Source organism: Aulonocara stuartgranti, assembly GCF_965226115.1.
Source record: "Aulonocara stuartgranti genome assembly, chromosome: 4".
In the NCBI taxonomy this organism is placed as follows: Eukaryota; Metazoa; Chordata; class Actinopteri; order Cichliformes; family Cichlidae; genus Aulonocara; species Aulonocara stuartgranti.
The window spans coordinates 12251139-12264427 of NC_138942.1; the positions used below are offsets into that span (position 1 = coordinate 12251139).

The 13289-nt window shown below is 37.5% G+C and overlaps 1 protein-coding gene across 1 annotated transcript; it reads left to right on the top strand.

Moving 5' to 3' along the window:
- Positions 1 to 5199: 5199 nt before the first annotated feature.
- LOC309704857 (uncharacterized protein) lies at positions 5200 to 10092 on the top strand. Its single transcript, XM_082530316.1, has 4 exons — positions 5200 to 5562; positions 6816 to 6866; positions 7341 to 7407; positions 7654 to 10092. The coding sequence occupies exons 1-4, from the start codon at positions 5446 to 5448 to the stop codon at positions 8019 to 8021; spliced, it is 603 nt and encodes a 200-aa protein (XP_082386442.1). The 5' UTR covers positions 5200 to 5445; the 3' UTR covers positions 8022 to 10092.
- The last annotated feature ends 3197 nt before the right edge of the window (positions 10093 to 13289 follow it).

A 13289-nucleotide genomic window follows, 5' to 3' on the forward strand; every position in this document is an offset into this window, starting at 1 on the left:
CTACAGTACTTCATCACCTTCTTGAGTCACCACTAATTTCTTTATTTAGTGACTTACTGAAATATGAAAACATCCAAGGAAATACAATATATTAGGCAAAAACAGAGTTTGTACAATTCTAATGAACTTGAAAATCAACATTATGTATGTCCTGAACTCTCTTTCTTGTAATTTCTTCCATTTTAAGTGGAAATGAAAAAACATCCCAGGCTACACGAAGGACATTCAAAGCTCTTTTTTTGGCGCTGGCTGCCTTTTAATCCATTTTCTGTCATCGTGATCCCATGCTGCTTCAATAATGTTGAGGTCTGGGCTCTGGGGAGGCCAACCTGTGACTCATAGTGTTTAATTGTGTAGTTTTCTATCTATGAGTGCCTTTACTGCACTGACAGTGTGTTTGCAATCATGCTAAAAAATGAAGTGGTTGCTAATCTGAGACTTTCCAGATAGTTTTTTATCTGCTGGATTAAAACTCTGATGGCACTTTTCTGTAATTCCATCAGTTTTGAGGAGATCCCTGACAGCACCAGTGTTGGGAAAGTTACTTTGAAAAAGTAATTAATTATAGTTACTAGTTACTTCTTCAAAAAAGTAACTGAGTTAGTAACTGAGTTACAAGATTCTAAAGTAATTAATTATTTGAAAAGTAACTATTGCATTACTTTAAAAAAAAATGTTTAACCCTCTGGGGTCCAGGGTATAATTGGCTATTTTTAACTACTTTTGATGTTTCCTCTACATTTCACCTTTAAAAACTATTTACTTTGCCTTGTTTGGTATCATCAGCACAACCTCCCATGTCTGAATTTACAGTTATGTTTTCATTTTGACATACTGTATTAACACAATTGATCTAAAATCAGACAAAAAACATAACATTTGAGTAGAAAAAAGTTATATTTTTTACTGTAACAACCACAAACATGTTTAATGAATCATATTTCATAACTTTAAATACAAATATAAATTGTTCAAGTTTTACAAACAACAAAGTTATTTGCAGCCATTTACCTTTTACCATTTTTTATAACCATTTCAAACTGCATTCAATAAGATGCCACACAAATTATTTGTGCCACTCCAAAAATTTCTGTCCACTATAAAGGAGAACAGCACAGCCTGATACCTGCGGGTCTGACAGCAGGTGTATCACTCCTGTTTTCTACCTGGAGACAGCAGTCGCCTCATTGTTCTGACACACAACACAAAACTATCCACAACACTACACACTAACTACACAAGACAACACATTAACTACACGCTCCAAACACGCTAAACGTCACACATCTCTCACATCTCAAAACTCAGTCTCTTTCTTTTTCTGCTCTGTATTTCTCGCCATCACTCCTAAACCTTCCCCCTCTTCCTAAACAACTAAATGTCATGTTGTCATATCATTTTTGATTGGTCGACATGGTGCATTTTTCCACCAACACGAAAGGGCTGTTTTTTGTTTTGGTTTTTGGGGGTTTTTTTGGTCATAAGCAGAGAGTGCTTGCTTGCGCTTTTCCTTAGACAGTAAACGTGATGAAACTATTCAGGAAAAAACACGCGTATGTATTGTTTATCATGACTCTGGTTTTGCGTGGCCTATCAACACAATTTATAAACTGGTATCTATCACCTTGTTGCTTTGTCTTTAAGTGGTCATGTGATTGCCTTACCACGACTACTTTATTCTCCCTCAGTCAAACAGCAGCACTCATTGGCTCCAGGTGTTGTGCCAGAAGCTACTTCCGTGCAACTGATATAAGATGCAGTAAGCTGAAGACAGCTTCAACCTTCTGTTTGTTGAAAAATAGTAACGCGACCACACAGCATTTTCTTGTTAGTAACGGTAACGGCGTTGTAATGATAGAAATAGTAATGCCGTTAGTAACGCCGTTACTTGCTAAAATGTAGCCCCAAATCATGACAGAGCCTCCACCATGTTTTACAGATAGCTGATACTCACTACTAAACCTCTCTCCTGACCTCCTCTGTACACAATAATGACAACTTGCACAAAAATGACAAATTTGGGTTCATCGCTCCATAAGACCTGCTGCTGCTGATTTTCAGTGCAGTTTTGTGTATTTTTGTATACCTCAGTCTTCTCTCCCTTCTTGACTTCCATTGTTCATCTGCTTTAGATAGTTTTTTTTAGGCCTGCCACTTTCCTCAGATGTTTTAAGGTAGCAGGGTGACTGTTGGAGGCAGAACTTCCTGACTGGACGGTTGGTGGTCTGATCTTTGGCAGTCTGCATGCCAAACTGTAGCCAAAGTTGCTCTTTGATGCGTTCATTGGTGTATAAATGTGAGCAACCAGTCCATTTACCATTTACTGCACACCATGGCAAAATATTCCATGTTTTTGCACAATAGCTGTTTGTTAGTGTAAAAACACATTTTATGCCTATCAAACTGTGTTATCAATTGTCTGTGTCAGAGATTCAATTAAAGAAAAAATGGGGGAGAAAGTAAAAGAAAGATTTAATTTAAGATCCTGTCATATAGAAGGACTGGGCTGAAAATAAATGAAATGAAACCTAAAAGCCTGAAGAAATATTTCCCATGACTAACCTTCTACAAATTAGAAGTAAATCTGGATCCTTGGAAGTAAAATACAAAGAATTCAATACAATACTGCACAGCCAATCTTTCAACCACAACAACAATCTTTCAACCACAACCATAGTTTTGAACTCGGAAGAAATGGAGTATTCAGAGAGAAATGAAAGAAAGCAAAAGGAAACTGTTTCTCTATGTTGAATTGTGTATTTTCTGTGGGAAATTCTACAGTGATGCAGTAAAAGTAGTAAACCCCCATCTTCAGTTGTCTGGAACACAGTATCACAGCTTTGCATTTACTGTAGGGCAATAATCATAACTACTAATGAAACTAAGTACGAGCTTTTGTTGGTCGTTGAACTTTTTCTTTCCTTTTTGCTGATGGTCTCAGTTTTGTGCATTTTTGATTTATGGCCACTAGATGGCTGTAAGTCATCATAAATCCTCCTGAGACCCAGAATAAAATTTTGTGATATTTAGATTTGACAGTCACATGCTACAGCAAATGTTGGAACTGGAAGGAGAGTCTTACTTAGTCAGTTTCATACTTAGTGCTGTCAGGAGATGCAGGTGGAGTGGGGTCTGATCTTACAGCAAGAAGGTGAAAGTTCAGAGAAGGATATGTAAACAGTGGACGGCAAAATAATGACACAAAGTCTATTACTTGTAAGCTAGGGCTATGAAGTTGTGGGCTCAGCAGATTTAAGCTGTCTTGCTGTATTCAGTTAAGAGAGCTCTTCAAGATGTCTCTTATCATTAACACCAAGAACATTTGTTGTTTTGATGGACTGCCTAATCTTAAAGAATCTGTCTTATTAGTTTCTATTAGCTGAAAACAGGAAACAGTAAATTCAAATCCTGTGTTATCTGAGTCATGCCGTGAACACAGATATGCTGAAGAATGTTTTTGCCTTTCATGTATTGTTTAAGCTGAATTCAACTGATAAAGACAAGACACATAGACTTTAATGCTTTTTTCCTCATAAATGTAATTCATTACAGAAGTGAAACTTTAAGTGTGTGTGTGTTTTCTAGAAATCAGAATGCCTAAAGATTTCAAATCCAATGTGGCAGTTGAGAAACCACACCAGACAACTTCAAAGCCCTCGCACAATATTTCTGGAGTGCCATTATTTTGCCCTGACTCAGACTCCTCAAAGGCTGGTATGTCTTCCTCTGAGCTTTCACCTTCCTGCTCTAATGGCTGGCCTTGCTCCACCTCATCTCCTGACAGCTGTAAGTCTGACTCTCCTTTCACAGTTCTGAGTAAATGTCCTTTTCTCCTCGTCCTGCCCTTTGCTTCCTGAAATATTAAAATAAGTTCAGGATGTGAGGCAGTAAGACCTGCTGTCCACTACAAAGGGCACTGGATAACACTTTTGTTCCAGAAGGGTTAAAATTGCTATACAATTCTAAAATCACACTAAATCAAAGACACTCAAATAGAAGAAACAAACAAAAAAAATCACTTTGTCTCCTTTGTGGCTATAAAATGTGGAAGCTGCAATTCTTGTACAAGAAAATCCATGTGCTCTGTTAGCCCAGCTCCCACAAACATAGCATTGATAAGATCAGAATGTGATATAGATTGTATGTGCCTCAGAAGTTGTACTGTGATTTATCATGAGTTGCGCACTTTGTTTTGGCTTATGTTTTGGAAAATAGTGAATCATCAACAATGCAGAAGTAAGCTAGTTGCATTGCAGAAAGAATCATTGCTTTCATGTCATCGTATTCATCACACAATGAGAGACAGCAGGGGTTTCTCACTGTCCTTTAAACATGCACATGACTCGATACTGCTGACTCCTAAAAAAAAAACAATTGCTCATCGGCTTTCCCCATCTTATCAAAAGAAAAAAAACATAACAATCTCTTGTTCCTTTTTTGCTTCTCATAATTTCATTTAACTAAAATGTATCCATGTAACAAGTCTGGGCATGTTGTTTACAGCTCTGTTACTTGACCATTCCCAGTCATAAACACCGCATGCATCATTTTTTCTGAGTGATTGAGTTTGATGACGCATACCTGAACCAAAGCCCATCCTGTTTTTGCTGCCATGAAACTTTCCCCTGTCAAAGTACAAACAGAGAAAGTGAAACCACATTTACTGACCACAAGCAGAATTTAGTTGCAGGTGGGAATTTTTAAAAAGCGCAAATAGTAAACAGCTCATCACAACATTTTTAGAGTTCCACTGCTAAATTTTGCAGTGACATTCTGTTATAAGATCAGACTTAAGATAAGTTGTTGATAAGTCAACAATATGTGGTTGAATTATGTTGCGACAGTTCTTTCTTTTATATTCAGTTTACTATTTTTATCTCTGGTTATGATGCTTGCGTCAGTTCCAAACAAATATTTTTAAGGATAAACTGTAACAGAGGCATATTGTCATGTTGGTACACATCTTTACCCTTCCATTTTAATATTAGTGGAGAAATACACATAGAAAAAAATCAGCAAAGTAATGATTTTCAGTGTTGTAATAACCACGAAAATATCCTAAAATTTTCACTTTAACAGTCTCTTCATAAATAAGGAAGTTAAGAACACATTTCAACATATATTTATGTCAAAGTTTCACTCCTTCCTTTTCTCCCAGCTGTCAGTATTGTTCCTGTCTGTGTGACTTGTGGTGAGTAGGAGAAAAGGGCCAGTCCCTTTAGAGATATAGATATAATCTGGCTGTGTCTCCCTTCAGTAGCATACAGGGGAAAGTACCATTTGGATACTTCAGATACTTAGGCCACACAGTGAGCTCAGGAAGCGAAGTAACACATCAGTGCACAGCAGAGGAAACTCAGGACTTGTACAGTCGTCGTTTCTTAACATCTATCTTCCTGCGTTCCCCGGGCTAAGAGCGCTCCGAACCCTGCTGTTTGACTGACGATGCCGGAGCCTACCCAGAATTTACTGATCCGTATCCTCGTGTTGTGGAACACCGTAATCACCATATTCCTAATTGTGTTCTTCGTTCTATACTTCACAGCAGGACATAAAGGCTTGGTGAGAACTCTTTGAATAATACTTTAACTATGGTGATTAGCGATTAGACAAAAAAAGGTAACTTCTTTTTAAAACCGTTAGTGTAGCATGAACATTTTTTTGAATAATAACATGAACTTCAGAAAAAGTCAACATCTGTGCCGTACATCTGCTCTTATTTGTGGTTTTGGTAGTAGCTGGTAACTGGTGAGAAAGACACCTATGCCTGTGGTCTACATTTGGTTACAGACCCCCGTCATAACACCCAGTCACAGCTTTCTCATAATGTTCAGTGTTTTTGAGTTAAGTTGGTTTCCCACAGAATAAAATAAGATACAGTAATACAGCACCAGGGATGCCTTACTTCATTCAAAACACAAGTTTATTACTTGGAGAAAATATAAGTCATTTGAAGTTTTATAGAAAATAAACATATTTAAATGTTTAAACAGTGAAGAAGGCATCTTATTGACAAATGATTGCCTAAAAGAAATTGGATGACATCTGGTGCTTTTGTAGAACTATGTTAACCCTCCTGTTATGTTGGTTTCCAGGAACACCAATTATGCTCCTGGGTTCATTTGGGCAAATTTACTCATCCAAAAGTGTCAGAAACACTGGCATTGATTATTTTACAATTTTCTTTTATAATTTTGATTTTTTTTTCATTTTCTGTAGTGATGCAGATGACATGTGACATCTCTTCTGTTCTGGGTCAATCTGACCTGCAACATAACAGGAGGGTTAAAACATTACAATAGTATGATCATTTTTTGAATAAATTACACGAAGGGCAGAAAAAAAATCAACATCTGTGCCATACAGCTGTTCTTTTTTGTGGTTTTTGTAGCATAGCTGGTGAGAAAGACACCTATGCCTGTGGTCTACATTTGGTTACAGACCCCCGTCATAACACCCAGTGACAGCTTTCTCATAATGTTCAGTGTTTTTGAGTTAAATTGGTTTCCCACAGAATAAAATAAGATACAGTAATACAGCACCAGGGATGCCTTACTTCATTCAAACGCAAGTTTATTACTGGGAGAAAATATAAGTCATCTGTAGTTTTATAGAAAAGAAACATATTTAAATGTTTAAACAGTGGAAAAAGGCATCATGATTGCCTAAAAGAAATTGGATGACAGCTAGTTCTTTTGTAGAACTATGTTAAAACTCACAATTGCACCTAAATTTCAGAGTTTCAGTCAGTTTCCACCCCGAAATCCTCTTACAGTATTTAGTATAAGCACTTTTGTTTCCTTTTCCAATCTTAGGAAAATAGTGCTGTAGAATCATCCAAAATTTCCTCCACGGAAAAGAGATGGGTAAGCTATCCATCATTTCTAAGATTTATTCAGAGTTTGTGTTTCTCTCCTGACTTTTGTGTTAAACATTCACCCTCTGTCCATTTTCCTTTATTTCATGCCACAAAGACGTCCTGCTGATGTTACATGTATTTACTATAAGTACACATGTTTAGTAAGCGAGATAGATGCTGCACTATGTATGTCAGATTAATTCCATTTCTTATGAGTTACGTATGTCTAACCACTCTCCTCCCCTCTTGGAGGAAGCTCAGTGACGTCATTGCCACATTCGGGGAAATGCCACTAAACTCAACTGTTGTCTCTTCATTTTCCTTCTGAAGTTAGTACACAGTCTATGCTGTAAGCTGCTGTTGTCTCACGTTGAATAAACTGCAGCCTCTCTGGGCCTGAGTGTGTGTCCCTGGAAGTCATGTTTGCACCACATTTACTGTTACTATTTTGAGAGTGATAAATCCCTTCTTCTTTCAACAGACAACCACCGCCCCCTCTAGCCTCTCCTCAATTACAGGAAAAATGCTCAGCTTTAAGTTTGCGGGAGGTAATGTTTTTCTTATTTCAATTTATTATCTGCACTTAAAATTTATCATATCCCCATTCAAATATTGCTGTGTTTATACTTTCTTTGTCAGAAGAAAAAAAATGTAATCCCATGAAATACATACAGTCAGTAAATAAATGAATACAGTCAAATGTACTTTACTTCAGGAAAAAAATTTGATTTAAAAACTGAATATAGAAAAAACAAATTTAGCATCTATAGCAGTCTATTTTATGTCCTCCACAGATGGAAGTGATATAACATGGAGTCCAATTCGTTCAGATAAAACCCTGATTTCAAAAGTCAACAATGGCCTGAGCCTGAACATGGATGGATACTATTTCCTAAATCTTCAGGTTGCAGTGGGTCCAGACTGTTCCATAACAGATCAATCCAGTGTGAGCCTGGTGTACATACCGAAGGACAAAGACCCCAAAATTCTTCTAAAGGGCTCGATTAACAAAGAAACAAACACCACAGGTATTCTCAGCAAGGTAGTGGAGTGCGGTGCTGGAGAGAGGCTGATATTCGACATTAGTGACCCATTACTCAGTTGTGTTGATAAAAATGACAGTAAAACTCACCTGGATATCATCTTCATGCCACGGCTTTAGATGTAAGTTCATTATTTTTAGCATAGTGCACGACACCTTTCCAGCTTTGGAACCCACACTGAAGCAAACCTAGTCTGAATCTTGTTGGGTGTATTTGTTCACTTTGGATGGATCACACTTTGATTTTGGCCAGTTGATCTCCAGATCAGCAATTTACCTAACAATTTTTGTAAAAGATGCATAAAAAAGGGGAATTCAATAAGAGGTTGGATGAAAACCTCGTCTCTTTTTACATTCCGGTCTAGAGCTCGCCTTAAACAGGGTTTATAATGATTCAATGATGTTCAGTTTTGTAAAGTAGATATAGCAGACCGGGTATTGGTCTCAGGTTGTATCATCACTACAAAATCACACTTGAAAACAGCGCAATGTATGTAATGTATTGTGTATTTAATGAATTAGAACCAAAGCTGGATTGTTTTCATTGTTCTCAAATAGCTGTTTTAAACAGAAACTTTGAAGCGGGTTGTTCAGAATTGACAGATCTCACTTGTTGAAACGATATTTCTTTGTTAGAGCTTTGCATGTTTAAAATATCTAGTAGTTGATTTCAAGAATTTATTGTGCTGAAGTGTCACATTTTTCAGCAGGAGATTGCTTTTGATGTTTGCACAGATTATACTTTCTAATTTCTGATTCATTTCTTGTTTTGTTAACATTGTATGAATTCTGTATTTAAGTTTATTTATTTATTTCTCGCAACAAAAACCATGTGCAGCATATGATTTAGACACATAATGGATGTAACAAAAAACCCCATGGCAGGTCAGCTAATAATCTATGAATGTTTATTTTCTCAGTGATAATGTTTCACAGGGTGTACCAGTCGCAAACTGGTAGTGAGTCACTGGAATCTATGTAGAGAATTGACTTTGTTTGTTGAAAGAATGTAATTCATATTTGGAAAGAACAAAGGTGTAGTTTTGATTTACTTGACCAATAACATACTTGAGTATTTCATCTCTTTAGTCTAAAGATAAGTGTGAAATGACTTGATAAGCTCCAGACATCCTTGACTACATGTACTATACATTGTGACACGTGAAAACACAAGTCGCAGTGGTTGTTGCGGTAAGTTTCATGTGTTTGAGATTTGAAAGAAATACTGGGTTTTTTCACTTTTTGTAATTTTTTTGATGTTTTAGTGGAAGAGGAAGCTGCTTATGCATTTGAAAAGATTTCTGTGAGACCTGCTAAATGTCTGTGTTTAAATTTGACTTTAACCATTGTTATGAAAAAAATAAGAGTACGTCTTAGTTAAAAATGTTTACTGTCTTTATTGTATTTGATGTGACTGTAAAACAAAAACTCAATATGAATCAAAGGACACGATAACAGTGATTAAGGGCTTTTGGGTTTGAGTCATTTATGAGACCCTACATATGAAAGTGAGAGGTCATGAGTTAACATTGGATTACCACATAATCACTAATAGAAAGATACAGCGGGACCCTCCCTGTCTATATGCTGTCGAAGAATATGTCCTCTTGACTCTTGACAAAGCAAACAGAAGAAATGCTTCTCATACAAAGCATTCAAAGTCACATCCAGTGACCTAAATTGCAGTGACAGAGATACAGTAAAGCAGCAAAAAAGGTCACTGGAACATTAGTCATCACAGTCAAGAGGCACATTTTCCAGCTTTCATTTGAAAACTTTTGTTTTCCAAACCTCAGCCACAAACGAGTCCCATATCTCTCAGTGCTCTGTCAATTAGTTGTTGCTACCACAGCTTTCGATTGCAGCGAAGAGGTCCAGGATGTAAAAATTGATAGCAGACATAGCAAACTACCACCCACTCTGTCTCTTTTATTAGAGGCCTTAGATGCATTTGCATGGGTTGATTTTGGTTGCTCCCTTCCTACTGCTTTCCACTGCCCAATGTCAAGATAATAAATGGTGTATCCACACAGAGAAAGTGTATAACCTCTACACATCATTTTTGCCCAGACATCATGGAGAGAACGTTGACATTATAAACATGTTTACAGCATGCACTTTTTGAATAACAATCTTCCAGTTTCTTCTTGTAACCCTTATCAATATGCCACCTCTTACAATAAAAGATTTGTCAGACTAGAAAATGTCTGAAATGAGTAAGCTTGTAAATCCAGTCACAGCGGTTTTTTTAAACTTGAATCAAAATGATAGTGATGTCAAATCTTTAAAAGTTCAAATATTTCTCACTCACATATTTTTCCTCCAGCCTGTAGTGTTAAATAGCCATGTAGAGTATTGTGTGTGGGTTACCCAGTTTTGGATATATACACTACTGTGCTACAAGAGTGCTATGCGCAGACACAAATTTCTGATATTTAGCAAAAGACTAAAACAATAGAAGAATTTTTCTTGTTAAAATTCAAGTACAGATCTCTTGGATGGTTACCGCCGCACAACAGGCATCATTATTTAACAGCTAATCCAATTAAAATTCTACTAAAGACAACAATAGCACAAACACAGTGGAAAGGTCACGTTTAATAGCAGAGGTGAAGCCTAACCCACACACACAGGTCAGTTACAGCAGCTCCTGTATCGACCATAAAGCTGTTATTAATTAACACTATCCACACAGTTCTAGACCATTTTTGAATCAAGCTGTAAATATGGTGTTTTAAAGCTGCAAAGTTGGGTATTTTTGATCTGATCAACTGCAGATTTTTGATCTGATCATCTGCAGAGGAATGGTTTATTTAAAGAGTTTCGTGAGGTTTCAGAACTCATCATTGTACAGAAACAGCATAATTGAAGGTCATGAATGAATCATATCTATCTAATGGATTCCAATTGGAAAGAACATATGATTTGTTTGCATAAAGGGACAGTCCTCTTCACACACACTTCATACACTAAGGTTAATTATGGAGTTCCGCAGGGTTCTGTGCTAGGATCAGTTCTGTTGACCTTATACAGCCACTATCATTAAAAAGCAAAGGGTACATTTTCACTGCTATCCAGATGACACCCAACTTTATCTGCCCATGAAGCCAGATAACACTCACTAATTAGTTAATTGCAAGAACAACTTAAAGACAAAAAGACCTGGATGATCTCTTATTTCCTGCTTCTAAATTACGGCAACTGGTGTCTAACTGGATACTTAGAATGGCATTACCTTGGCCTCCAGTAAAACTGGGAGAAATTTTAGAGTCGTTTTACATCCTTCAGTGTATATATTGAGCTAATATGTAGGACTGTTTTTTTGCATTTGTGCAATATCTTTACAATTAGAAACATCTAATTTTAGAGTGATGTTAAAAAACTAGTTCATGCATTTATTACTTCTTGGCTGAACTACTGTAATTCGATAGGACGGGGCTCTCCTAAAATCTCCCTGAAAAGCCTTCAGTTGATCCAAAATGCTGCAGTAAAAGTACTGACAGGGACTACAAAGAGAGAGCATGTTTCTCCATTATTGGCTTTTCTTCATTCATTCTCCTCATATACCAGTTCTAGAATAATCAGGCCCTGTCTTACCTTAAAGACCTCATAGTACCATATCACCCCAATTGAGCACTTCAGTCTCAGACTGTTGGCTGACTTGTGGTTGCTAGGATATTTAAAAGAAGAATGGGAGGAAGAGCTTACAACTTTCAGGCCTCTCTTCTGTGAAACCAGCTCCCACATTGAATTTTAGCAACATTTTAAGACTATTTTCAAGACTGAGGTTAAAACTTTCCTTTTTGATAAAACCTATAGTTAGGGCTGGATCAGATGATCCTGGGTTCGTCCTCAATTATGTTGCAATAGGCCTAGGTTCCTGGGTCATTCTCATTATGCAGTGTTACTTCAGCTCTTTTGTCCTGTCTCCCTGCCCCAACCTCCAGTCCCTGACCCTCCATGAGCCTGGTTCTGCCAGAGGTTTCTTCCTGTTAAAAGGGAGTTTGTCATTCTCACTGTTGCCAGGTGCTCATAGCTGGTCCTTTGATTGTTGGTTTATTTGAAGAGTTTTAGTCAGGCTTCAGAACTCTGTACAGACACAGCATTAGTGAAGGCTTGGTGTTTTCTGTGTTTTTGTAGGGTCTTTACCTCGTGATATAAAGCAAACCAAAGTGATTATTGTTATGATTTGATACTAAAAAACTGATCCCTAACTCCAGTGGATGAGTTACAGTTCACCCCACTCAAAGTTTTAGAGTTGTTCTGAAGAGGGGGGAAAGCCCCCACAGAAGCCCAAACTGTTATTTGTACCAACACAAGGGGACAGCATTTAGCTGCGGACTGTTTGCTGTGCTCCTCTTTCAGTTTTGCTTTGCATAAAAAAATATATTCTCCATAAACTATGTTGTGTGATTTTAGCCAAAAAAAAGGTTCAATTTAAGAGGCCATTTTTGCCTTATTTCAAAAGTTGATTGTAAAAATCAGCAGTGCTCAAGAGATCAATATCTCACACAGACCTGCTTTATAAATGGAAAATGTTGATTTCATATACGGAAGTGTAAAGATTTTGGTTCATGTCATAACCGGTGATAGAGTACTCTCAGCCCACACAAATTCTCTATACAAGTCATGCTTGGCCTCGAAACTACACAGCTGATACAGCTCGCGCTGCTGCGCTACCGTCGTCTCTCACACTTCACAGGTCAGCCAGCGCTGGAAGATCATGACTCACACATGTGTTATTAAAAGACCAGAAGACTTGAGAAAACATCATTCAGCTCATGGATAACTAAACTCTGGACTGGAGTTACACTTTCAGCTCTCAAGTGTGTTTTCCCAATTTGAGTAATCCATACTTGGCTGAGGGAAAATTAATTAGAGAAATCACTCAGCCTACACACCCACCCATAGAAACACATACATGCACATACACATATTCATTCACATACACTCACACACACACATGTTGCTTCATTTTCACCAGCCATTTCTCTCTGGGTCTGGGGTTGGAAAGTGAGTCAGCCAAGCAATCTGCTGCTATCACCCCCCTCCCCCCGGCAGCCCCCACTACCACTTCCTTTTCAGTTTACAAATATACAACTCTGTGGGTGTCTTCTTCGAACACACATAGATGAAGGGAAAGTATAACAGTGACTGCATGGGACATACAAAAAAGGGGAAAAAGAAAAAAGCTTCAAAGAGCTTCTCGTTCGCACAGACCTTGTCATGGTTGCACGTTGTGCCGAGATGTGACTTGAAAAGAAACGATGTAATCTACTGAAAAAAAGTAGTAAATAGAAAAGTAAACCAACAATGAAGACGTTGACATTTTTCACATCCACTTTAAACCTTTAAACCTTAAATAATGTTGCTGCCAGTATACATTCA

Coding starts and splice junctions, on each gene's coding strand:
- LOC309704857 (XM_082530316.1), top strand. CDS start 5,446: ATGCCGGAGCCTACCCAGAATTTACTGATCCGTATCCTCGTGTTGTGG. Junction 5,563..6,815: donor CAGCAGGACATAAAGGCTTG/GTGAGAACTCTT, acceptor TTCCAATCTTAG/GAAAATAGTGCTGTAGAATC. Junction 6,867..7,340: donor CCTCCACGGAAAAGAGATGG/GTAAGCTATCCA, acceptor TTCTTTCAACAG/ACAACCACCGCCCCCTCTAG.